Source organism: Trichoderma atroviride, chromosome 5, assembly GCF_020647795.1.
Source record: "Trichoderma atroviride chromosome 5, complete sequence".
Classification (NCBI taxonomy): domain Eukaryota; kingdom Fungi; phylum Ascomycota; class Sordariomycetes; order Hypocreales; family Hypocreaceae; genus Trichoderma; species Trichoderma atroviride.
The window spans coordinates 2,612,821-2,636,366 of record NC_089404.1 but is presented as its reverse complement, the minus strand read 5'-3'; the positions used below and the strand labels follow the sequence as shown (position 1 = coordinate 2,636,366).

At 53.2% G+C, this 23,546-nt stretch overlaps 9 protein-coding genes across 10 annotated transcripts; 5 read left to right on the top strand and 4 right to left on the bottom strand.

The window, feature by feature from the left end:
- Nucleotides 1-319: 319 nt before the first annotated feature.
- On the top strand, nucleotides 320-795 carry TrAtP1_010076 (uncharacterized protein; the record flags this gene model as incomplete). Its single annotated transcript, XM_014089959.2, has 2 exons — nucleotides 320-334; nucleotides 424-795. The coding sequence occupies 2 exons, from the start codon at nucleotides 320-322 to the stop codon at nucleotides 793-795; spliced, it is 387 nt and encodes a 128-aa protein (XP_013945434.2).
- A 387-nt stretch (nucleotides 796-1,182) lies between these two features.
- TrAtP1_010075 (uncharacterized protein) lies at nucleotides 1,183-1,554 on the top strand (the record flags this gene model as incomplete). Its single annotated transcript, XM_066114558.1, has 1 exon — nucleotides 1,183-1,554. The coding sequence occupies one exon, from the start codon at nucleotides 1,183-1,185 to the stop codon at nucleotides 1,552-1,554; it is 372 nt and encodes a 123-aa protein (XP_065970654.1).
- A 142-nt stretch (nucleotides 1,555-1,696) lies between these two features.
- Nucleotides 1,697-2,785, top strand: TrAtP1_010074 (uncharacterized protein; the record flags this gene model as incomplete). Its single annotated transcript, XM_066114557.1, has 1 exon — nucleotides 1,697-2,785. The coding sequence occupies one exon, from the start codon at nucleotides 1,697-1,699 to the stop codon at nucleotides 2,783-2,785; it is 1,089 nt and encodes a 362-aa protein (XP_065970653.1).
- A 1,040-nt stretch (nucleotides 2,786-3,825) lies between these two features.
- On the bottom strand, nucleotides 3,826-5,843 carry TrAtP1_010073 (uncharacterized protein; the record flags this gene model as incomplete). The annotated part of the gene is made up of 3 exons (XM_014089960.2): nucleotides 3,826-3,871; nucleotides 3,958-5,655; nucleotides 5,791-5,843. 3 exons carry the CDS (start codon nucleotides 5,841-5,843, stop codon nucleotides 3,826-3,828), a joined length of 1,797 nt encoding a protein of 598 aa, XP_013945435.2.
- A 1,125-nt stretch (nucleotides 5,844-6,968) lies between these two features.
- Nucleotides 6,969-10,290, top strand: TrAtP1_010072 (uncharacterized protein). Its single transcript, XM_014089961.2, has 8 exons — nucleotides 6,969-7,451; nucleotides 7,543-7,648; nucleotides 7,764-7,915; nucleotides 8,007-8,498; nucleotides 8,577-8,836; nucleotides 8,894-8,994; nucleotides 9,057-9,394; nucleotides 9,460-10,290. The coding sequence occupies exons 1-8, from the start codon at nucleotides 7,386-7,388 to the stop codon at nucleotides 9,829-9,831; spliced, it is 1,887 nt and encodes a 628-aa protein (XP_013945436.1). The 5' UTR covers nucleotides 6,969-7,385; the 3' UTR covers nucleotides 9,832-10,290.
- Nucleotides 10,291-10,335: 45 nt separating this feature from the next.
- On the bottom strand, nucleotides 10,336-11,528 carry TrAtP1_010071 (uncharacterized protein). The gene is made up of 2 exons (XM_014089962.2): nucleotides 11,356-11,528; nucleotides 10,336-11,293 (listed from the first exon to the last, which is right to left on the bottom strand). The coding sequence occupies exon 2, from the start codon at nucleotides 11,046-11,048 to the stop codon at nucleotides 10,563-10,565; it is 486 nt and encodes a 161-aa protein (XP_013945437.2). The 5' UTR covers nucleotides 11,049-11,293; nucleotides 11,356-11,528; the 3' UTR covers nucleotides 10,336-10,562.
- Nucleotides 11,529-11,634: 106 nt separating this feature from the next.
- TrAtP1_010070 (uncharacterized protein) lies at nucleotides 11,635-13,438 on the bottom strand. Its single transcript, XM_014089963.2, has 3 exons — nucleotides 13,125-13,438; nucleotides 12,868-12,939; nucleotides 11,635-12,810 (listed from the first exon to the last, which is right to left on the bottom strand). The coding sequence occupies exons 1-3, from the start codon at nucleotides 13,157-13,159 to the stop codon at nucleotides 12,177-12,179; spliced, it is 741 nt and encodes a 246-aa protein (XP_013945438.1). The 5' UTR covers nucleotides 13,160-13,438; the 3' UTR covers nucleotides 11,635-12,176.
- Nucleotides 13,439-13,983: 545 nt separating this feature from the next.
- Nucleotides 13,984-19,070, bottom strand: TrAtP1_010069 (uncharacterized protein; the record flags this gene model as incomplete). Of its 2 annotated transcripts, XM_066114556.1 has the most annotated exons (3): nucleotides 13,984-14,568; nucleotides 14,653-15,507; nucleotides 15,593-19,070. In XM_066114556.1, the coding sequence occupies 3 exons, from the start codon at nucleotides 17,361-17,363 to the stop codon at nucleotides 14,468-14,470; spliced, it is 2,727 nt and encodes a 908-aa protein (XP_065970651.1). In that variant the 3' UTR covers nucleotides 13,984-14,467. The 2 variants fall into 2 exon arrangements, with proteins under 2 accessions (XP_065970651.1, XP_065970652.1); XM_066114555.1 differs by having other exon boundaries at nucleotides 13,984-15,507; nucleotides 15,593-17,363.
- A 2,869-nt stretch (nucleotides 19,071-21,939) lies between these two features.
- On the top strand, nucleotides 21,940-22,702 carry TrAtP1_010068 (uncharacterized protein; the record flags this gene model as incomplete). The annotated part of the gene is made up of 2 exons (XM_014089965.2): nucleotides 21,940-22,433; nucleotides 22,513-22,702. The coding sequence occupies 2 exons, from the start codon at nucleotides 21,940-21,942 to the stop codon at nucleotides 22,700-22,702; spliced, it is 684 nt and encodes a 227-aa protein (XP_013945440.2).
- Between the last annotated feature and the right edge of the window lie 844 nt (nucleotides 22,703-23,546).

Here is a 23,546-nt window from a genome sequence, read left to right as displayed (position 1 = left end):
GGCATTAAGAAACCAGAGACTCGACGCTCCTCGGCCAAAGCATCGCTTTCTCGCCATCCTTCGATCGATCGTCTTGTTTTCGCCTAGTCACGCAGTCACTGCCGGCCCAACAAAGCTGAGCTTCTGCACCGCCGTTCGCTGTTTCTGTTGAGTCACTGTGCCACGCAGCTCTTCTTTGTTTCTCTTTACGACACGATACGCCTTCTTTCTTTATATGCTTTATAATTATACAAGTTGATATACGACGCTTTCGTGACGAGCCCGGCAACCTCCGCGTCAACTTCCATCACAGCTCCTATCGGTGCCTGGATTAGTCACGATGGAGGCAAAGAAGGTATGTACTTATCATGCCATGGCTTTGCTGCTCGGCGCTTTCCTCAGACGAGGCGCGAATCACCTATCCTGACGTAATGGCCTTTGCAGATTATCGAGCATGTCCAGGGCATCAACGGCGGCCAAACAGCCACCGGCACGTTGACGCTGACCGACTTCCACATGATCTTCAGCGCAGTCATCCCGTCGCCGGCACAAGATGAACAAGAGCCCGCGCAACCGCAGAGGAAGCGGGAGCGATGGATCACGTATCCCATGCTCTCGCACTGCACGTTCCGGCCGACGCCGCCGTCATCTCGCCAGGCCCCGTCCATACGCCTCCAATGCCGGGACTTCACCTACATCACCTTCAACTTCACCACTACCGAGATCGCGAGAGAAGCCTATGACCACATCAAGTGCCGCACCTGTAAACTTGGGACGGTTCGGAATCTTTTTGCTTTTAGCCACAAGCCCCCCTAAGATGGGAGAGAGGTCGATGGCTGGAACATCTACGATCCCAGGGCAGAGTTTCGCCGACAAGGCATCAGCGAAAAGCTGCCGGACAAGGGCTGGAGGATCACAAACATTAACCACGACTATAGCTTATGCGATACCTATCCGGCGGTTCTCGTTGTGCCATCCAAGATTTCTGATAATGTTCTCAAGTATGCCAAGGAGTACCGCTCGAGGAATCGAATCCCGGCTCTCACATATCTCCACCCGGTAAACAACTGCTCCATTACCAGGAGCTCCCAGCCGCTGGCAGGCATCACCCGGAGGACCAATGTCCAAGATGAGAAGCTCGTGGCCGCGTCCTTTTCAGCTCTTACGAATAACGGAAGTGGAAGTTCCGAGGACCCGTCCCCGATGTCGAGCCAGACGGACATGTTGAACAGCACCGTCATGTTGGAGACTCAGTTGTCGGACAAGGAGCGATACGAGGACGAGATCATTTCCAAGTCTGCAGCTATTTACGACGACAAGACAGGCAAGCGGCTCATCTATGGCGCTCAGCAGAACAATCTGATTGTCGATGCTCGCCCCACAATCAATGCCATCTTGAACCAGGCCCAGGGCATGGGCTCGGAACCGATGGACAAGTACAGATTCGCAGAAAAGATCTTCCTCAACATTGACAATATTCACATCATGCGGAGCTCATTGCTCAAGGTGGTCGATGCGCTCAAGGATGCCGACATATCTCCTCTACCCCCCCAATCGCGATCTGCTGCAGAATAGCAGCTGGCTAAAACACATTCACGATATTCTTGATGGGACCGCCATCATCGCCCGTCAAGTAGGCATCAAGCACTCGCACGTCTTGATCCATTGCTCGGATGGCTGGGATCGTACCAGTCAGCTCAGCGCCCTGTCTCAAATCATGCTGGATCCTTACTACCGCACCATTGATGGGTTCATTGTCCTCATTGAAAAGGACTGGCTGTCGTTTGGATACATGTTTAGGCTGCGTTCCGGCCACCTCAACTCCGAGGACTGGTTCACCATCCAGAAAGATGCATTCGCGGGATTAAAGGTCCAGCCTGGGGAGAATGACGGCCGCAGCGATGCCTTTCAAAACGTCATCAGCGGTGCGAAGCGTCTTTTCAGCTCCAACAAGGATGACGCCGATTTGGCCACCATGGGCGAAACTGCCAGCGGCCAAGTAGTCGACGAAGAAGCCACTGTGCAGAAGATGATCAGTCCAGTCTTCCACCAGTTCCTCGACTGCATGTACCAGCTGCTGCGGCAGAACCCGACGCGCTTCGAGTTCAATGAACGTTTCCTCCGCCGTCTGCTCTATCATCTGCACTCTTGTCAATACGGAACGTTTTTGTACAACTCGGAGAAGCAGCGAAAAGTTGCAGAGGTGGCGCAGAAGACGGCATCCGTGTGGGACTACTTCCTGTGTCGGAGGGCCGAATTTACGAACCCTGACTACGACCCTACCGTGGATGACCATGTCAAGGGCAAGGAGCGTATCATCTTGCCAAGGCTCAAAGAGATTCGCTGGTGGCATCAGCTTTTCGGCCGGACAGAGGACGAGATGAACGGTGCACTCAACGCCGCCGCCATTGCTGAGAGCGACAGAGAGGCTGCCACCTCGACTCTGAGCTACCCCAGCGTTGTCCAAGCCGAGCAAGTTCCAGAGCGCCCGGCATCGCGCCCAGCATCGCGATCGGCGTCGTCGCCTCCGAGCCCACAGCCCCCGAGTCTTTCAGCCAGCCAGTCGGTCATTTCACCAACAGAGACTGCGCATGGCATCCTGACTCCTGAAGACAGGCAAGCCGCTCTGCAACACAGCGTGTCTGCGGACGGGATGGGCGCATTTGCCGCTCTGCGCGATGGCATCGCCGGTTTGAACATTAGCAAAGCTGTCATGTCCAACTTTGGACGTGCCGCCGAGCCCGTTCCCGAGCACTCAGCCGCGGCATCCATTTCTCGCGAACAGGAGATGCGAGAGATGACTTAGGACGTCGTGTTTTCCGACCAAGGCCCAGCGCCTTATGAGATTGAGGTGACCCCAAACACCGAACATCACCTTTATACTCGGCCGCGCACAATCTCAGAACTAACGATTGAGGATCTGGGACGGCCAAGCCTAGATGAGATGGTTATCATCCCGAGCTTAGATGCAAAGGTTGTTATTCTGCTTGATTCGCTTGGTATTAAAAGAGCAACAGTATAGTTTTGCTTTTCTTCATCCTTCTTTTTATCTTTTCCCCCCCCTTAATGAAGAGAACAAAGCTGCACTGGGGAGATGAGGAGCTGAAGAGACTGCAGCGTGAAATCAGCGTTTATTATGGTTACAACTGGTTGACAGGAGTTTTTCATGCGCGATAGAAACTTGGCACACATGTCTCCCTCCTCCCTTGGGCGACTGATCTATGTCCAACTGGGCTGATTTTGGCTATGGGAACTGTTGCCCTTTCATATTTGGCAAAAGGGGGCACATGATGGGGCATGATTAATGTCAATAAGCAGAGATGACAAGATGACTTTTACTACCAAAAGCGACGTAATCAGATCAGGATATACAATTTCTCTCACAAATGGCGTGCAGCAGCTGTGTTACTGTATATGAGTCTAAAAAACAAGTTATATGCGGTATGGACAGTAGGCTGGAGTAGATTGTAGAGAGCAGTCTCGGCGATTCTATGGGAAGCGTTTTCTCTTTTTCTCTTTCTCTTATGAATGCTCCGAGTTTGCAAAGCGTATGATTTGAATCAACACAAGTATGTTTTTTCTTTCTGGTTATTTGGTAGACGGATATCGAAACAATGCTAGTTTTGGACTGTTTTTCGTCTCGACTTGTATTTTCATGTCTCTTGCAGCTGGAGTAAATGGAGTGTCATCTATAGAGATACACGCCCAACTAATAAACAGTGCTTGAAATGTCTAGTGCTTTCTTCCTTTTTTTTTTTTTAACTTGTCAAAATCTACTTTATCCGTTGCTTTTTTCTTAATTTTTATCAAAAGTCTGGGGCTATCTTTTGGGTGTATGTACATGGATTATAAGAAGACTTCTAGGTTAATCTCCAAAGTACTGACGGGGAATCTGAAAAAAAAAAAATATACACGTTAGCATTGAATTTCTCGTGAATTTCTCGTTTATAGCGTAAGGAAAGAGAGAGAGGGTAGTACCTTAGATCAAACTTTTCTAGCACAGAGGGATGCAGAATACCAAACTCGCCGATGCGCTGTTCCTTGCCTCCAAGACGGAGATAGACTGCCGCGGCGTGGCCGTGGAAAAAGGTGTCCTCGTTGAGCTCCTCGATCCAGTAGCCATCAGGTTTAACGGCAGCGTCCTTGCCGTCGGCGATGAAATTGGTGCGGAGCATGAGCAGCAGGCGGTCCAGCAGGCCGTGGACGACCTCGAAGCCGCTCGACTTTCCGCACCAGGCGGCGGCAAAGTGGCGCTCGTTGCGGGCTCTCCGCTCCAACTTCTCGTCCTTGAAGACGACGTCGGCGGCCTCAAAGATCTTGATGGGCAGGCTGTGGCCCTTGTTCTCGCGGATGGTCTTGATCAGGCCGGGCAGCAGGGAGGTGCGGACGACCTGGTACTCGAGCGTCTTGGGGTTGGCGAGCCGCACGACGGTATTGCCGTCGTCCTTGCGGTTGAGCCAGGCAAAGTTCTCGTCGTGGCTGCAGAGGGTCAGGGGCATGACCTCGCTCCATCCGGCCATGGCGGCCTCGATGCGCACAATGTCGCTGAGCTTGTTGATGGGCAGAGGGGCGGCGACGGTGGCGCCACGGTTGGGGGAGCTGCGAGGCAGCCTGTTGAAGCCGTAGCAGACGGCCACGTCCTCCATAATGTCGGCCTGGTGCAGGACATCGGCACGGGTGGGGGGGATGGCGACCTCCAGCAGGTTGGGGTCCTTGTCTGACGGCCGGGCGACGTAGGCCATCTTGGAGAGCAGCTTGCAAAGGCTCTCGCGGGACTCGTTGAGGCCGGTGCAGCTGTTGAGGTAGTCGACCTCGGCGTGGGTGACGCGAGGGCGGAGATGGGGGGTGACTCGAGTCTGGTTGTTGTGGTCCGAGATGATCTTGACGGGCTCGACGGTGAAGGGCTCAGCGCAGTACTCGGAGAACATGGTGACCATCATGTCGGTGACAATGTCCAGCTTGGTGATGTCGGTGGCGGTGATCTCGATGAAGACGTTTGTGGTGTTGAGGGTGATCTTGGAGTGGTCGCCGTTGATGATGGGGGGCAGCGAGCAGATGACGCGGTTGGCGTCGAGAATAAGGGGGGTATACGGGGGGCATCCTTGATGATGTGTAGGTAGCGTCCGAGATGTCGGTCGTTTTCGTAAAAGGTCATGAGGGTCTCGCCGGTGAGCTCCTGGGTCTGGTTCAGGGGGACGAACTTGAAGTCCCGCGGAGGCAAGGCCTCGTATGTGAATGGACCCTTGATGGTGTCCAGGTCGTGGGTTCCGATGGACACCAGTGTTCGCTGACGGGCCAGATTCTGGTGAAGCTTGTCCTGCAGCGCAATGAAGGACTCGTACCGGTCCTTGGTGAACTTGATGTTGCGGAGGATGGCGCCAGACACGTAGGGCCGGACCTTTGAGCATTCGGGCGAGACGGTGATGGTCTGGAGGATGCCGTCCTTTGGCTCCACGACTCTGAAGTTGGGGGGGCGTGGTGCGGCCCATGAAGATGTTGAGGTTGAGGGCAATGCCCTCGAAGCAGAGCATGTCATATCGGTTGGCGGGGATCTCGATCTTGAGCTGGGGGGGTTCCTGGACGCCATCGACGATGGGACGCTCCTCCTCCTCGGTGTCCTCGTCGAGCTCGATGCCGAATTCGAAGCAGAGGTCCTCAAACTCTTGCTTGGTGAATCTAGAGAGGTGGTGGGACTGTTAGTTGGGAAAGCGTATGGAGATTGGCGATGGTGTTGAATATGCGTATGTTGATATATCACATGAAGCCAAATGCAAAAGAATTGCGGGCAGAGCCGTGGACAGAGCAACGTACTTTCGGCCAAGGGCCTCGAAGAGCTTGTACTTGTCGACGGAAATGGTCGGCATGGTGGCGACGGGATTCGATGCTGATTGATGTGCCAGGCAAAGACCGAGATCGTGGGTTGTCGCTCTCTCTGTTTGAGTCACAGGAATTTTTGGGAATGGCGGGGTGATAGCAGCGTTGATAGTGGGATGATGCAGAGGGACTTGGCTGCACTGCGAAGAATGCTAGGGGCGGCCAGGTACTTCACTAACGGGCGAGATTTGGCAGCCGGGTCCTGATATCGGCGGGGTGAGATGCGGTTGCCCGGAACATCGATGCTCCTTGCTCCTCTGCTGATATCATTCAGCGCGGCTCTGCCTGTATTTGCCCCTAGCAGATTGTCAGGCTTCAGGCGCCCGATTCTGCAAGCATCAAGCCTTGATACAGTCCATACAGATGATGTAGATGTGCACCATATAATTACATGTGCAAGAATTGCCAAGGAAAGTGGCGGAAAGGCAAGAGATGCGGACGAGGGGCAGGATTGAAGATTGAGCCGCAACAGCAGCTTGTTGTAAGCTTGCTGTCATTGTACAGCAGCCACAGCAATGCAAGTTCTATAGCATCTCGTTGCTAGGCAAGACACACGGAATTTGTCTGTCGATATGTATTCACTCCAGCTTTGTGCCTTCTACTGTGACAAGCATCTCTCATCTTGCTGTTTGCTTGGTGTATAAACGTCCGTCGTCTGGGCTTGCATGCACCTCAAACTGGAAACGAACATGCGCTGAGAGATATCGACCTGTATTGATCTTATTGGACCTTGGTACGTACGCCTGTCAAGTACCTGTACATGCATGCGCGCACCGCAAAGGGGCAAATTGCACAGCGACGAAATGCCTACAGGGGACAAGTGGGGGCTCGCGGTACTTTATTGGCGGGGCAGCTGCTGTTAGAGCGCAGGCAGCGACACCGCCACCGCTGCTAACGCCGCAGACCGGCCCCAGTGCGCTGTCGCCCTGCCAAAGCATGTACCTCTGCCTAGCGCCTCTGCCCCCAGCGGCAGCAGCTGTGCTCTGCTCCAGGCCTTGCTTCAGCGCCGCCAGGTACCCCCTACATGCTCGCCTCCGGCTGGCAACCAGACACCACACCTTTTAGCTGGGCTCCAACACAGCTGGTTTCTCTCTTCGCATCTTCACCCCTCCTCTCCAATTCCAAGCTTCGCTTCTGCACCGCTGCATCTGCGAGGCCTCGCTCCGCCGTCTGGAATCGCCGCAGCCTCGCCTCGAGCCGCTGCTTCTCGTGCCCGCAGCTCCCGCCCCTCGGTAGCGGCAAAGGCGCCCTGTCGCTGCTCAATTCCGCGCAAAGATCCATTGCATCACCTCCAATCTCGACCTTGAATCCACCTCGGCCTGAGCCTCAGCCGCAGCCTTTCAGCCAACGCCCACCGCGCCATCGGCCTCGCCTCGTCTGCCTCGCCCGATCGCCTCTTCTCGCCCTCTTCTCTGATCGATATCCGACCCTGTCCAGCATCTGCGGTGCTCCGACGACTCGTTTTGCCCGCTTCAACGCGCCCTTCTCCTTTTCCCCCGCCGCTCGTCTCTGCTTCTCCCTCGTGACACGCCATGGCCGAAGCGATAAACGCCAGCGACGAGCTCTACCCCATCGCCGTGCTCATCGATGAGCTCAAGGTATCTTTTGGCCCGACCTCTACTTTCCTTTGCTGCCCTCTGTCCATGCTTTTTTGGCGGCGTGATGCTGATTTCGGGGCTCTTCTGCTAGCACGACGATGTCTTGCTCCGACTCAACGCGATCCACCGGCTCTCTACAATTGCTCTTGCCCTCGGCGCCGAGCGGACAAGAGACGAGCTGATTCCCTTTCTCGATGGTCAGTAGCAATCCGACTCTGTCATAGCCATTTCTGCCACTCTTCGTATTCCCCTTCCTTTTGGCTCTCGCGAGCTATCCGCCGATATAGGCCTGACCTGACATTTCCATCACAGAGTCTGTCGAGGATGAGGACGAAGTCTTGGTTGCTCTGAGCGAAGAGCTTGGCAACTTCATCGAATACGTTGGAGGCCCTTCGTGGGGCCACGTCCTGCTCTCCCCTCTCGAGAACCTCGCCGCCATAGAGGAGCCCGTCGTTCGAGACAAGGTAAGCTTAACCAGACGCATGATATGCATATATGATATATGACGCGAGCTGGAGCATCTTTCGCTGATGGCGCTTATCTAAAACAATCTAGGCCGTCGAGTCTCTTAACAAGATCTGCGAGGAGCTTTCGCCTCAACAAGTCGAAGAGTTCTTCATTCCCCTCACAATCAGACTCGCCAAGGCAGATTGGTTCACATCCAAGGTTTCCGGATGTGGCCTCTTCACAGCTCCATACAAGAAAGTGTCTCCTCCCGTCCAGGAGCAGCTCCGTCAGCAGTTTGGCCTGCTTGTCCACGATGAGACCCCCATGGTCCGACGTCAAGCCGCGTCCAACCTCGCCAAGTTTGTCAAGGAGATGCCGGCTGCCATTGTCATTGACGAAATGATTCCCCTCTTCCAGCACCTCGTTCAGGACGACCAGGACAGTGTTCGATTACTCACTGTGGAGATTCTCATTGCCATCGCCGAGGGCGTTCCCAAGGAGCAGCAGGCCGGTCACGGAGTCTTGTTGACTTCGCTGCGAAATTTGATAGAGGACAAGAGCTGGAGAGTCAGGTACATGATTGCCGATAGATTTGAAAAGGTCAGCGGTGCTCGCATCCATCACAATCATACTAATGTCTGCCCCCCTTACTAACATTTTTGTTTCACCCATTCATAGATCGCCAAGGCAGTCGACGAGGAAGTCGTGTCCAGAGACTTGGTGCCTGCATTCGTCAAGCTTCTTAAGGACAACGAGGCGGAGGTGCGGACAGCCATTGCTGGCCAGATTCCCGGATTCTGCGGCCTCATAGACCAGCAGACTCTTCTGAACGACATCATGGGAAGCGTCGAGGACCTTGTCTCGGACACGTCGCAGCACGTGCGCGCTGCATTGGGAACTCAAATCAGTGGCCTGGCCCCCATACTGGGCAAGCAGGAGTATGTGATGATGAATGCAATGAGTGGTGACAGGATGGGCTAACTCAAGCGCGATAGGACAATCGACCATCTTCTGCCCATGTTCCTCCAGATGCTCAAGGATGAGTTCCCCGAGGTTAGACTTCACATCATCTCAAAGCTTGAGCTAGTCAATCAAGGTACGAAATTTGAACATGGATCGTGAAATTTGGAATTTATATAAGCTAACAATCACAAAAAGTCATTGGCATTGAGCCCCTGTCCGTCTCACTGCTGCCAGCCATCGTCAACCTGGCAGAGGACAAGCAGTGGCGAGTGCGTCTCGCCATCATTGAGTACATTCCCCTGCTGGCCAGCCAGCTCGGCGTCAAGTTCTTTGACGAAAAGCTCAGCAACCTGTGCATGGGATGGCTTGGCGACACAGTCTTTTCCATCCGCGAGGCTGCTACGCACAACCTGAAGAAATTGACTGAAGTATTTGGCGTGGAGTGGGCAAGCGAGGCCATCATCCCCAAGGTTATGACCATGGGCAACCACCCGAACTACCTGTACCGAATGACTACCTGCTTTGCCATCTCGGTAAGTTTGACTTGACTTGTATAATGTTTTTCTCCTAAAGTGGCTGACGTTGGGTTTTCATGCAGACTCTGGCCTCTGTTGTCAGCATAGATGTCATTTCCAAGGCAATCCTGCCCATGCTGGACAAGATGACTGACGACGACATCCCCAACATCCGGTTCAACGTGGCCAAGACGTACACGGTGCTTATCAACGCCCTGCAGCGTCTGCCCGAGGAGGGCACTCTGTACACCATTGAGAAGCAGGAGACGCCGGCCGAGCAGGCCACTCCTTCACCCCGGGGCCAAGAGCTGATTCAGCAGCGCATCTTGCCGAACCTGACCAAGCTGCAGAAGGATGACGATGTAGATGTCCGGTACTATGCGACGCAGGCGGTAGCTGAGGCGACGGGCACCGGAGCCTCAGGAGGCGGAGAGCCTATGAATACTTCACCATAGATGAGAGAGAAGCCGTAATGAAGCAATGATTTTGTCCGTTACTCTGTGCTGCTGCACGTTCCATTGTCTTGTTGTTATTGATAACTGCCCTTTTCTTGTCTTGCACCTTGGACAGCTTTTGGCGCGAGAGAGTAGAAATCGTCATCTTGACCATTAACCAGGAGAAGAAGAAGGAAGGAAGGAAGAAAAAGCAAGGAAACCAGGAGAGGAGAAAAAAAAGGTGAAAATCGAATAGAGACGAGTGAATATCACATGGGGTACGGCCAAGGCGAAGAATGGGGGAGAATAAAAATGAGGGATTGGTGGGTAATAAGTCGGTGAGTGGATGGATGGATAGATGGATGTGGGATAGAGGTGGAAGCATCGTGTAGATTTGGAGGAACCAGCCTCAGATGTATAATGTAGGGTAGGAAGCAACACGCGCTGTTTTACATTTCCATGGGACTCCCCGGGCTGCTTGTAGTATGATTGCTGTTTGTTTATACGTTTTGATGCTGAGAACACGCTGTTTGGCTTTTACATTTCATCTAAGGAGTAGATTTGGACTGGTGGCGGGCCATATATACATGAAATTCTATCTTTGTATTTTCACTTCAGACATGAACATTTCTCTCATAGACGCTCTCTCTATTTCTCATCCCCCATGGTATCAAAAAATCAAAATCCAGTCCCAAATCCTCCTACAACAAGAATCGCCACCCCCCCTTCATTTCCTCCTAAAGCACAGCGTACTAATCGTCTGCCCCTTGACCCCCCCCAAACGTAAACGTCGGATAGTCCACCCTGCCCACAACGCTCAGCTCACCGTCGGCATCGTCGGCGAACCACGCCCGCAGCTCCGGCTCGGTCCAGTTGCAGCTCGTGATGAGGAAGATGCCGCCGTGGCTGAGCAGCTGGAGCAGCCGCCGGCGGTAGATTTCGCAAGGGTGCTGCTGCTGCTCTGATGAGGTTGTTGTGGAGAGGCTGATGGCGTCAAAGGTGCCTTTGTCGAGGATGATGTCGAAGCGGCGTGATGGGGAGGGCGTGTATGATAGAGGCGAGCAAGTATTGGCGTTGTCTGAGGGAGATGCGGTGAGGGATAGAGGGCCGTTGAGGAGATCCCATTCGAGGAAATTGACTGGTGTCGATGCCTCTTCCTCTTCCTCTTCCTCTCTCCTGCTCTGGGCAATATTCTTGGCCAGCGCAACACTCTGCGCACTATAATCCACGCCCAGCATGGATCCCCCCCCAGCCCTCGTCCCTCAGCGCAAACAGCAGCGAGCCATTCCCGCAGCCGAGATCCAAAAAGGACGCCTCCTGCTGCGACAGACGCTCTGGCAAGACATCTTGATCGTCGTCGGCGAGGGATTCGAGAAAGGCGACGACGCGGGCCTCTGCGTCGGAGTCGTCGAACCAGTTTGTGCCTGTGTCGGAGGGGTTGGCGGCGTGGTTTGTGAGTTCGGTTGTGTAGAGGGAGTCCCAGCTGATTGTTTGTCAGTCACATGTATATATGATTATTGATGTTTTTTTTTTTTTTTTGCTTACTATTCTTTTGTGCCGAGTTTGGAGGGAGGCAGATAGGCTGGTTTATTGGATGTCATTGTGAATGGCTGTGAATAACAAATTGAAAGACTCGGCTGGAATTGTAATGTAGCTATAAAGAAATTGAATAATAAAATGATTGATATCAAAAGCTATGATGGAGGGGCAGCGAAATTATTCAATTGCTGCCGATGCGGTCGCTGAAAGGGGAAGGCGGTGAGATTGCAAGCATGAGGGGCATTCAAAGATGATGGAAACTGGATACTAGAAAAAAATGGCATTGATTCTATATGATTGGGGCTATTCAGCTACCTTCACATGCAAAACTCTTTTGAGAATATTACACCAGGATAGTCTTTTTTTTCATTATTTATAAGAGAAGCACATTCTCTCTATGAAGTAATAAATCCACAGGTGTTAAAAGAAAAAAAAAAAAAAAAAAGAGGTCAACGAAAAGATTGCACAAACGCCTCCCATGCATGCCCAAGAGCAGAAACAGCCTGCCATCCTGTTCCTCTCCGTCTTTTACACACAAGACCATAAAAACCACCTCATATAAAGAATAGTCTTTCTTGAAAAAAACAAAAAGCGACGAAGAAAGAGCTCAATAAGCTGGGTTGTTTTCCACCCCCTTTCCATCAACACCATGCCTGTTGTGTGTATCATCCAAGCAAGTCAAGTCATAAAAAAGGCCCAGTCCCAAAAAGCAGCTGAAAAACAACCATCAACAGAAACAAAAAGGAAGAAGAAGAAAAAATCACATCATGGTAGTATATGTATGTATTGAAACAAAACAGAAACAGAACAGAAAGCCTCTTTGTCGCTCAGTAGAAGCTCTCCACCATGGTGTCCTTCATTGTGGTGTTGATGTTGCTGGGGCCCTGGCCCTCGCCGAGTCGGAAGACGCTCTCGATGACGCTGAGCTCTGTGGAGGTGGTGTCGAGGCCCGTGACGGCCATCCAGTCGTTGACGACCATGCCGGCGCCCACGACGTTGCTGCCGCGGTTGACGGAGCCGGCGACGAGCGGCACCTGCAGCAGGCTGGACAGCTCGTCCTGGTCCTGGATGCTGGTCTTGGGGTGCACGAGGCCGCCCTGGTTGGACAGGCTCATGTAGCTGCCGACCAGCACGTTGTCGGCCACGGTCTGGCGGAAGACCTCGACGCCCAGCACGTCGGCGATGATCTCCTCCGTCTCGCGCTCCAGGTCCGGGTGCACCAGCGCGATGTGGTCGTTGGTCGCAATCACGTTGCCGAGGGCCGACAGGCGCTCCTCGATGCGCTGGATGCGCACCGAGTCGGGCAGCGAGTTGCGCAGGTGCTGCAGCTCCTGGTCCGACGTGGTCGTGGGCACCAGCAGGCCCTTGCGGTTGCCGGCCGTGAGGCGGCCGATGATGCGCGTGCCGGCAATGGTGGTGCGCACGATGGGGATGATGTCCTGCAGCTCGGCCTCGAAGACGCTGTCGTGATGTTAGATTTTTGTGGTTTTGGTGCTTCACGCAGAATTGCTGCTTTACCTGTAAAAGTTCTCGCTGGCGCCGAGGGCCACCAGGGCGTATGAGTTGGTCAACGTCGCAAAGACGCCAACGCTGGAGAAGAAATGCAAAGTCAGTCGAGATATTCAACCCTCTCATGATTCTGTCTGGTGGAAAGCAGTATCGCAGAGAGCATCAGAGAGACACATTCAATCTTCAATCCCTCTCCTCGTCTCTCTGCTCTACCCCTCCCCCACCAAAGCCGCAATGCAGCACCAGAAATTTCAGACAAAACATACTCGTTGGAGTTTTCAAACTGCGCGCGAACAGCCATGATGCTAGTATTTCCAACAGTCGTTTCCTGTATAGCCGTAATGGTGGAAAAAGAAAAAAAAAAGGGTTTGGTTGAACAGTAAAGAGGCTTGTCGCTTTGGTGAAGGAAAGCGAAAACGCAGCTGATGCAAAAGAATGCTTTAGCAGGGTAACTAATTTTTTTTTTCTGCCGGAATGAGGGAAGCGGTGGAGAGACGGTGGGTTTATCAGCACTCTTTATAAGTACCTGCTTAGTAGATCAGGTTTGCTTCCAGCGATGACTCTCAGCGGAGCACCCGCTAAAGCCGCTGCTAGGAATCAGCCTCTCCAGATCCGCCTGCTAGTCCCCAGCCTCAATCTCATTTTGATCTCAAAACAGCCCTTCCATCTCGTCACACTAGAACAAATTTAATTATTAAAAAAAGACGGCAATTTCAAGAAGAGTCACAGCTAATCTCTCCAAAACGGAGCAAACCCATCTCCCATATCCGGTTTAGCTGTTCCAAATGCGCCTCTTCCCCAAAAACAAAGGATGCCAAATCATGCCCTCTATTTTATGACTCAGTGACCAGGGGGGGTTGCTGCTAAGGAAAGGTACATGCACTTCTCTGCTAATTTACGCGCAACGCACATGTACCCCGTGTGACTCAATCCTTTGAAGCCCCCCAAAGAGCAATCAGGCGCTGGAAACGTGCATTGCCACTGAGGCAGGGTGGTGCGATGACTCTTTTCTTTGACGTTTTTTTGAAAAAAATTCAATCGAAAAGGGGAAATCAGATATGCACGATTAGAAACTCGATAGAAAAAAGGCCTTTCCGCACAAGGCTGACAAGTTTGGCATCATCAAGCTGTGCAACCATCGCCACAGGCAGTCATCAATAACCAAGGAGCAATCGCACGTAGCAATCATGTCTCTCATCATCTACTCTAATAGCCTCTCGGGGCCGTCCGTCTAACTCTTTATGCTTTTTTCCCCTTCTGCTTCATCCTTAGACGGCTCCCAAGTAAAGTCTACAAAAAAGACAAGCCTCCCTATCCTCCCATCGTCGTCTCTCATCCGATGAAGGGGAAAATGCCCCCAAGTCACCGTTTCACATAACTTCCGTGAGATACATAGAGTAAAAATAAAGAGAAGAAGAAAATATGTGTGCCTCTCATAACCATCGACAATGCCAGTAAGAGAGCAGCATATGAAATTATAGAAGAGAAAAAAAGAAAAGGGGAAGGGGATCAAAATATGATGGGATATCCATTCGATGCCTGCCTCGGTATGGAAAAAAGAAAAAGAAAAAAAAGAAAAAAAAAGGGGTTCAATCGCAAATATCCTCCACTACATGGCCCATACTGGTGCCTTCACCAAGACTTGCCGTCCTCTTACTTCGAGAGCCACAAATCCGGCAAACCGCACCCGACTGGCATCTTTGGCGAAGCCTATTTGTAGATTATCGCGTCAGTTGAAATATACCCAAATTGGTGTTGTGGTCCCTGAACGGGGGAATAGAAAATGCAACCTACCAGCCTTGCTAGAGTCTCCACTACTGCTACTCTTGTCCTTGTCCGCATCGCTGTCTGGCTTACTGGACTCGCCCTCCTTCTGGCCGTCCAGAGGAGGCAACGGCGTCTTTTCAACGTCCATCACACCGGCCTGCAGCACGTCGCCCGGCAGCGGATACTGGATGGTGACGTCGCGGCTCTCTCGGGGCATGTTGGCCGCAATGCCGACAGCGAGCTCCATAATCATGGAGGTACTGCCGTCAACCCCGGCCGGTGGCGGCTCGATCAGGAACTGGTACAGGTGGGCGGTCAGATTCGTCTGCGTCTTGGTAATCAATGATGCTCGGTTGTCGGCCGCCGCTGAGGAGCTCAGCTTTTGCTGCAGGCCATCCAGTGTCGCCATTCGCCAGTTGACTACCTTTGTGGTCAAGGCATCAAACTCTTCCTGGCTGTGCATGGTGTACGCATTGCCCCGGATGTTGAGCTCAATCTCCTTGAGCTGGGAGCTAAGGGCCGCGTCTAGGTCTGGGTGGAAGCACTTGTTGAAGACTTCATCCACGATCCACTTGGTAATGACGGCTCTGCCGACTGCCGTCATCTCCTGCTTGCCTGTCTTGAGAGCGTCGGGGCTGACATAGTTCTCCAGCCACAGGGGCAGGCGTCGCCAGTCCTTGCGGATATTGAATGCCAGATTGTTGATGGCGCCGTTCAGTCGGTTGAATCGGTTGACATACTCGTTGTCGTCCAACGCGGTGCGCGACTGCGACATGCGCTGGTTGGCGACGGCATTCTGCAGGTGCTCAACTTGGCCGTTGAGCTGTTCGATCTGAGACTTGCCATCGAAATAGAGGCGTTTGACGTTTTTGTACTTTGTGACTGTTTGTATTCCAAGGTTATATGTGATTAGCCAACATGGTCATAACACATACAGCGTGTGAGGCGACAGGGACGGGAGGCTTACGCAATTCCTTAAAGGCTTTATCAGATTCGGTACTGTCACGCTCGTGGGTAGAAGGCTGAGGGCTATTCCGGCCTTGGTCTCCAGTCGCTGCTTCGTATCGCGGAGGAGCACCGGCGGCAGCAGCGCCGGCGCCGGCTGCGGCACCAGAGGCAACGGCTGCGCCGCTGGTTGAGCTAGCCGGCTGTTGGCCAGGCTGAAGAGATGCGCCGGGGGCGTTTAGGTTGTTGGAATTTGTGTGCGTGTGACGATATCCCGGCGGCGCTCCGGGCAGGGCCTTTTCAGCATCGGCCGGCCGGCGATTCGTCGGTACGCCTCCTCCTCCAGGCGGAGCCATGGCGGGCTGCGAGAGTTGCTGTTGGTTCGCGGGCTGCGAGGGCGGCAGGGCAACGTTGGAAGACTGGTCGTGAGCCTGCGGCACTGAGTAGTGGATCGCAGGAGACGGCTGCTGGTTCAAGGATCGCTGGTCAGAGTCGGGGGCTGGAGACTCACGCGACAGCTGGGATACGGTTTCCGGGTTCTGCTGCTGCTGCGATCCCGTGACTAGATGCGTGGTGACGATGCGCGGATCGGTGGTTTGCTGATACTGATCTTGCGGTGAGTTGGCGTTGCTGTAATACTGCTGGGACGATGCAGGTGGGGGCGGCAGCTGCTGATCGTAAGCGGCTTGTTGTTGGTGCTGCTGTTGGGGATCGTATCGGAGCTGCTGCTGCTGCTGCTGCTGCTGAAGCTGTTGTTGATGATGCTGCGGCTGCAGGGATTCCTGTGATGCGAGCACGTGAGGCTGAGGCTGAGGCTGCAGCTGAGATGGCGAGTTCTGATGCTGGGAAAGGCTTGGTGAGGGGTGGTGAAGCGCAGAAGGAGGGGGCGCGTGGTAGACGGCGTCGTCGTAGGGCGATGAGATGTCGTCTAGGGCGCCAATGCCGCGCGCGGTGTTGATGGGGGGCACCGAGTGTCGCGGGTCGACTCGCAGATCCGGTTGTTGCTGTTGCTGATGCTGCAGGTCGTGATACTGGTGGTCGGCAGCGTAGTACTCTTCAGCCTCGCCCACTCCTTGCAGCGGCGACGTCTGGTGCACGGACGAGCTAGGCGTGTGCGTGTGCGAGTGCCAATCGCGGTCTGACACGGCGGAGAGGCCGGTCTTGAGGTTTGGCGGCGGCTGATGCTGCTGGCCAAGCGTGCTGACCCTCTTGGACGGCCTGCGGGCGAGTCCCACGGTGTTATCGTAAGACGCTGACGATGAGGGGTTCTGCTGATCGCGGTGGCTGTCGTGGCCGCGGCCGGAGAAGAGGCCCTTGATGATCTTTTGGGCCGAGCGCTTCTTGGACGTGGCAGCGGACTGGCCGGCAGCCGGAGGTTGCTGCTGCTGCTGAGGCTGGTTCTGGTGATGGCCGGGCTGGTCGTGCAGCGACGTCTGCGAGATGTTTAGCAGGTTGTGGAGGCTGTAGCGCTGGCTCTGACGGGCCCCGGCGGTCGAGGTGGAGGACGAAGCGGAGTCAAAGTCGCCGGGCTGCTGGAACTGCTGCGGAGGTTGATGACCCTGCGGTTGTTGCTGTTGTTGTTGCAATAACTGCTGCGGCTGTTGAGGAGGCAGCTTCTGCAGCTTGTTTTGTTGAGGCGGCGGTGGTGGCAGCGACTGTTGTGGCTGTTGTTGTAGCTGTTGTTGTAGCTGTTGCTGCTGCGGTGGTAGGGGACCCCCCCTGCTGGAGCTGGAAGTGCTGCTGCTGGTGCTGTAACTGGTGCTGCTGGAGCTGCTGGAGCTGGCGCTCGTCATAAGCGGGCACTGCCACGGCGGGGTTCTGGCTCTGAAACAGCTGGGCGTGAGACGGCGGCGGTCCTCCAGACGAAAGCCTGGGCTGCTGCTGCTGCTGCTGCTGCTGCTGCTGTTGGAATTGAAGCTGCTGCTGCTGCTGTTGATTGTGCTGCTGAGGGACAAACGACTCGCTGGAGCTCAGCGCCGAGGAAGAGCCCGTGGGCAAGGCTGACTGTGCCTGTGACTGCGCGCGCAAATCTGCCTCAGCGTCCGTCGTCGTCGCTGTCGCACCTGGGCCCGGGCCGCTGCCAGCTGGACTTGGACTTGCACCAACCGCCGCTGGGCCAGGCGCTGCTCTTGTACTCGCCGTGCTGCTGAGGCCCGACCCGGCGCCGACCTGCTGTGGCGCCTCGGCCGCAATCGCGTGCTGCGACCGGTTGCTGTGCTTGCCCAGGCGACCGAAGCTGGGCATCCTCGAACCACGAGAAGGTTTTGGCTGGGGGAGGTTTATTTTTGGCGATGAGCTGGCCCGGCACGTCGACCTACCTGGTAGTTTGAAAGGGGTGGTGTGGGCTGGGGACTGGCGCTCTCAACTCCAACAACTCCAACTCCCGCTATCAGGACCAGTAGCAATGGGAACTCAATGTACCTGCTAGCACCCGGCAAGCTAAACAAGGCTCTGGTATGAACTGAGTCCTTTTTTTTTCTTTTTCCCGCTGATGGATGCACCTAGTTTCCCGGTTTTTTTCCACTTACTTTGCGCTGCTGCTATCAGTGCCTTTCCCGCGGGTCTGAATCCCCGAGGCTTAGACAAACGCAGTGCGAGCCGCTGCGGGGAGTGAGGCTGTGTTGGGAAAAAAAAATGGACAAGTCCACGGGTAGATGCAATGCAGTAGTGTTGCGGTGCGTCTCGGGAAGCGCAAGGCTGTGTTGAGCAGAAAACGGTGAGACGACCAAAACAGCAAAGTCCACACGAGAAACCGTGGCTTCTCCTCCTTTTCCTGCTGATCAACGTTGACAATACGACGTCTTTTTTGGTTTCTCTTGTTTTTCTCGTGGCCAATGTCCGGCGAGTTGCAGCGAGACGAGACGCCAGATATGCAGCCCTCCCCGCGGGATTCTGCACGGCGTGCGCTGCGTGATTGGACGCTGGGAAAAGAGCTGGACAATCGAGTAACCAGAAAGCGATTAGTGCTGTAGAGAGGGAAGAGAGGAGAGAAACGCGAGAGAGAGCAAAAGCCCGTCTCTTGTCTTGAAGAGCTTTAACCGGCTGTAATCCTCGCTGTTATCCAGAAACCCGTGGCCAAGAGGCTCTTCACAGGGCTGAAAGCGGCGTGTCTAGGCTGGTCTTGTCCATAACTTTCTACCGGCCGTCCAATGGCAAAAAAGCCCAGAAAAGCCCTCGTACTGTACAGCGCTGTCAACGTAACGCCCCCCCCAGCCAGGCATCCGAAGTTGCCAGAGAACGAGCTGCTGCGAATCCACACGAGAGCCGCAAGCACCTGGGCTTCGGGCGAGGCTTGCCCGAGCGGGACAAGCTCGACTGTTGGGATTGAGATGGATGCGCCAAGGGCCTCTGCGGTGGATCTGCGAGTTATTATTAGAATGCGGCATGCCTTGTGGTTCTGGTGATTGGACACGTCCTGCTGCTGTAGATGTACACGATATCCTGTTTTTTATTGTGTTTCTTCCCCTTCTTTCAGCTGCACATGCACGCGGGTATGGACCAAATTGTCAACTAGCAGTTGCTCAGCTTGTCTTGTCTGATGTTAATCTCCGCTTACTTGCACCCATACAGTACATCCAAGTGCCTACAATGCTGGCCTCCACGTATTGCCTACCAGCAGTAGTAATCAATAAACACTACTGCTACCAGACAGCTTGTCATCGACTCGCCTAGGAGTACCTATGCAGGGACCGGATCAAGCCATACGGCCCGATTGACAACCTTGAAGTAATCCACATCCCAGCCAAGCCTGGCACTTTCCATCTAGGTACACGCGCCCATTAGGGCTACGATTTCGTTCTCTCAAAGGCCGATCTTCCGTGTCTCTTTTCTCCGCAATGCCGACTTTTCAGGCTGTTTACGACACAGAAAGACAAGGACTAGCACATGTAAAACGGAAGCCAAGGTACAAACATGGTCCAAGATGAAAAGGTCTGGTTCGTATCATCCATCACTTGGGCTTGCTGCACCCTGCACGCCAGTGCATGTATGCTGTAAATAGCAACAGCAATACGGCAATCAGACAAAGCCATTACTTGCGATGTATGCACCTTGGCCTGATATCCAAGAAATCACCCGTGGCCTTGCATGATACGCGAGATAACCACCGTCTTATCTAGATTGATTGTCTGCTTACCGCCATTGGGCGATTGGGTAGTAGCGCATACATGTCCATCACCCGGCTGGCTGTGCTGCAGCTCACATGAAGCATCCATCCATCCATCCATCTTTTTGCCTACCTAGCAATTAAAAAAGGGGGGGGACCTGCAGAAGAACAGACGAAACAATGGAGGCAATGATGTCATTTCCTTGCTTCTTTCCTTCTCCATTGCCATCAATTGAGCTCACCAGACTTTGGTTTCTAAAAATTGACTCTTTTCAATTCAACTTGCTTCGCTTCTCCGGCATGAAGCCTTTGCGCATGACTTGTGACGTGGCGCGGTGTCTGTCAGACAGGACAATTGGGCGATGGGAGATGAAGAGATGAAGAAAGGAGGGGGGAATGACGTTTGTACGGCTATTGCTAATAGTGCTTCAACCCGTCTCGGCTGTTTCCCAGATTCTCTGCCTCTTTCTCTTGGCTGATCCTGGCTCCTTGTTTCCTTGTCATTCTAGCAATTCCCTTTCTTCTCTAAATTCAACCACAGACAATTGCCACGTCGAAGAAAAAATTGTTATCCAAATACTTGCTTGTTTTTTATTTCACAATGGCTACGTGTGCATCATTTATATCTGGATTGAAGTTTCATGTTTATACCTACCAAATCTACTAGATCCGAGATAGGAAATGCCAAGTTCCTCAACCCCAACTCAAGCACCTCAGCTACCACATAATTGACTTGCACTGCAGCCAAAGAAAAAGAAAAGAAAAAAAGAAAAAGAAAAGGGAACATGACATGCTTGGTCATTTCCTTTGACTGACCCAAGACATGGTTTACTGCACAGGCACGGCTCTCATGATATTGTCCATTAACGGCAAAGATCCATCAACCAAGGCGCTGGCTCGGGTTTGCGGGGTTTCGTGGGGAATCGGTGCTCTGGCGGGGTCGTTTGATAGCCGGAGCCGTTTACGGAGGCTGGCCAGTACCGCTATCAGACGCTCGCTGATAACAAACGATGCTGTATTTAGTAACATCTGATGCTTTGATTTCTCAATCACTCATGCATTAGGAGCAGCATCTTTCCTCGTGCTTCTGTAATGCTTTGGTACATGTGTTTGCGATAACTGAGACGGAAAACAGCAACCGCCTCCATCATGCTGCTTCTCTCCCCCCATCGTCTTATTAGCGGCGGCAGCTCTTCTCGCCGCCATCCAGCTCGTCCGATGCCTCAGATCGCCTCTCAGCAAAATCCCAGGCCCGGCAATCTCCAAATTCACGACTCTGTTGCTCAAGTGGAAAGAGATTCATGCCCAAAGAACTGCCTATGTCCACCAGCTTCACCTGCGGTATGGCCCTGTTGTCCGCATTGCCCCCAACGAGGTCTCTTTCACGTCCTGGGAGGCGCTCAAGGAGATTTACTGCTCTGGAGGTAGCGGATATGACAAGACTGAATTTTACGACCTTTTCAAGATTTACGGGAGAAGGTGAGAACCCGTGGTTTAGTTCCGTCCGTGGAGTAGCTTTCTAATGGGTGTTGAGCTATAGAACCATGTTTACCACACTGGATAAAGCAGGTGTATGTTCCACTTGGGCATTGAAATTGCCCGGATCGTATACATACATGTTCAACTGACATGATGTTGAATAGCACGCCAAGCGGAAAAGAATCCTTGCCGACCGCTATGCAAACAGCAACGTCGTGAAAAGTGCATCCGTCGCCGGAGTCCAAGAGCGCTCGTCCAAGTTTCTGCAACGCTGTGTTTCGTCACCGGGTGGCGTGGCAGACATCTTTGTAAGTCGTCGGATAAAATAGATTGTAAAGCCATCACAAAACCTCACAAGCTAATTAACATCTATAGATGCGTTTGTCTTTTCCAAAACCATCATGAGTAAAGTACCAAAATAAAATTTGCTAATCAGTTGGCATACATGTATATAGCCCTGCATGCATACGCCTGTGACTGCATCACTCACCACCTATTTCATCCTCATGGCACAGACTGCATTACAAACAAACAAGACGAGGAGATGATGCATCAGGTAGCAGCAGACGACAGCCTGCAGAGCAAGCCAACACCTCACACTTTTAAGAAGCAGAACTTGTATTGACTCAGTTCTACAGACCGTCTCATCTCGCACTACGTCCCTACGTTGTACCGTCTATTCTCAAAACTCCTCTACGTCTTTGTAAAGCCCCGAGAAACCCCCCCTGGCAGACGACTACGTGCTGGAAACCAGCCAGATCAGCGGCCCGGCATCCTTCACTCTCATGAGTCGCTTTGAAGAAAAGTCCAGTGACCTCGACTACATCGACAAGGCGGCAGAGTGCCTCGACCACATGGCCGCCGGCATCGACACCACCGGCGACGGGCTCTGCTTCCTCCTCTGGGAGCTCTCCCAGCCACGATCCCTCGGCTTCCAGCGCAAGCTCGCAGACGAGCTGCACAGAAATCCAGGAGCTCCTCTTGATCGCCTCCCATATCTCGATGCCGTGATCAACGAGGGCCTGCGGTGCTTTCCGCCGATCCCAATGTCCCTGCCGCGGTACGTTCCGCCGGGGGGCCGCTCGATAGACAACTTTTGGCTGCCCGAGCAGACGATTGTGAGCTGCCAGGCGTATTCGGTCCATCGCATCAACAGCGACGTGTTTCCGGATGGAGATCGGTTCAATCCTGATCGCTGGCTGGAGCAAGAGGGCGATGCAGACCGCAGGAGGATGCAATTTGCCTTTTCCAACGGAGGCCGAGGCTGTGTTGGAAAGCAGTAAGTTATTCGGCTTTTTGATCCTCTGTTTTGGCATTGGCGACTTTGACAGGGCTGACCAAAGTTTAATGACATTTAGTCTCGCCATTCTTGAAATGAAGACATTGCTGCGAGATATTTATTCCGGCTACAGCACGACGCCGCACAAGTCGATGAAGGTGGAAGACATGGCCATGTCGGATCAGCTCATCTCATCGAGGCCCCAGGCCCAGAGATGTCTTGTTCATTTTCACCCGCTCGACGTGCATAGCCATCAGGCAGGTGTTTAACGTGTAAAGTACGAAAAATCTATGTGTACATTATACCACATGTATCTACTGGTTCGAGCTACCCTACAGCTATATATATATATATATATATATATGGCATTAGTTTTTTTGAACTATTGGATTTGTTAAATGCCTCTGCGGAAAAAGCATAATTGAGCATTGAACCAATGAATACATATAGCTGCAGTTGTGATTGACTACATGTACATGCAAGTGTGCCTATATGTGTACATGCATGGCAGCAAGGTTCAATGCCAGGGTTGTGCCCAACGGCAACCACCAAGACATATCACGAGCAGTCCCAGGCACCAATTGGCTGGAAAAATCATGCACATGCACAGTCAAACTCAAAAACAAGATTTTCGTGCAAGGCTGCAGCAGTTGGACGCATCACAGATCTCCAAAAGCCCTTAAGCCCGAAGTCCGGCAATATGGATATTTCGATTCCTTTGCAGTTTCGACAAACACCGAGAGAGCAGTATCGTCGGTCCCTCTCCTCCTTGATCTTCTGACTAATACAAATCGACTATCCTGCTAGAAATGGGCAAATACGGTGGCGTGATGTTTACTATGTATGCCATGGGGATTATGGACTATTTTCCATGTGCGTTTGCTTCGAGTCCCGGCTCTCCGCACCAGGGCCTAGGGCATACAAAGAGCCGCCGATTCCGTGCCAAGCACCTTGTAGCAAATGGCTCAATGCAGCCTAGAACGCGCTGCCAATGCGACACGCAATCCGTTCTGCAGAGGCCATCAATGGCCAGTCCCAGCAGCGCATTCGAGCACACTTTTTGCGCTGCATTGTCTCGGTGTATCCGGAGATGTGCCGGGCCCGTGTCGGCAG

Coding starts and splice junctions, on each gene's coding strand:
- TrAtP1_010072 (XM_014089961.2), top strand. CDS start 7,386: ATGGCCGAAGCGATAAACGCCAGCGACGAGCTCTACCCCATCGCCGTG. Junction 8,995..9,056: donor GCTTGAGCTAGTCAATCAAG/GTACGAAATTTG, acceptor AATCACAAAAAG/TCATTGGCATTGAGCCCCTG. Junction 9,395..9,459: donor CTACCTGCTTTGCCATCTCG/GTAAGTTTGACT, acceptor GTTTTCATGCAG/ACTCTGGCCTCTGTTGTCAG.
- TrAtP1_010071 (XM_014089962.2), bottom strand. CDS start 11,048: ATGCTGGGCGTGGATTATAGTGCGCAGAGTGTTGCGCTGGCCAAGAAT.
- TrAtP1_010070 (XM_014089963.2), bottom strand. CDS start 13,159: ATGGCTGTTCGCGCGCAGTTTGAAAACTCCAACGA. Junction 12,940..13,124: donor CAGTTTGAAAACTCCAACGA/GTATGTTTTGTC, acceptor TTTCTTCTCCAG/CGTTGGCGTCTTTGCGACGT. Junction 12,811..12,867: donor GCCAGCGAGAACTTTTACAG/GTAAAGCAGCAA, acceptor ACATCACGACAG/CGTCTTCGAGGCCGAGCTGC.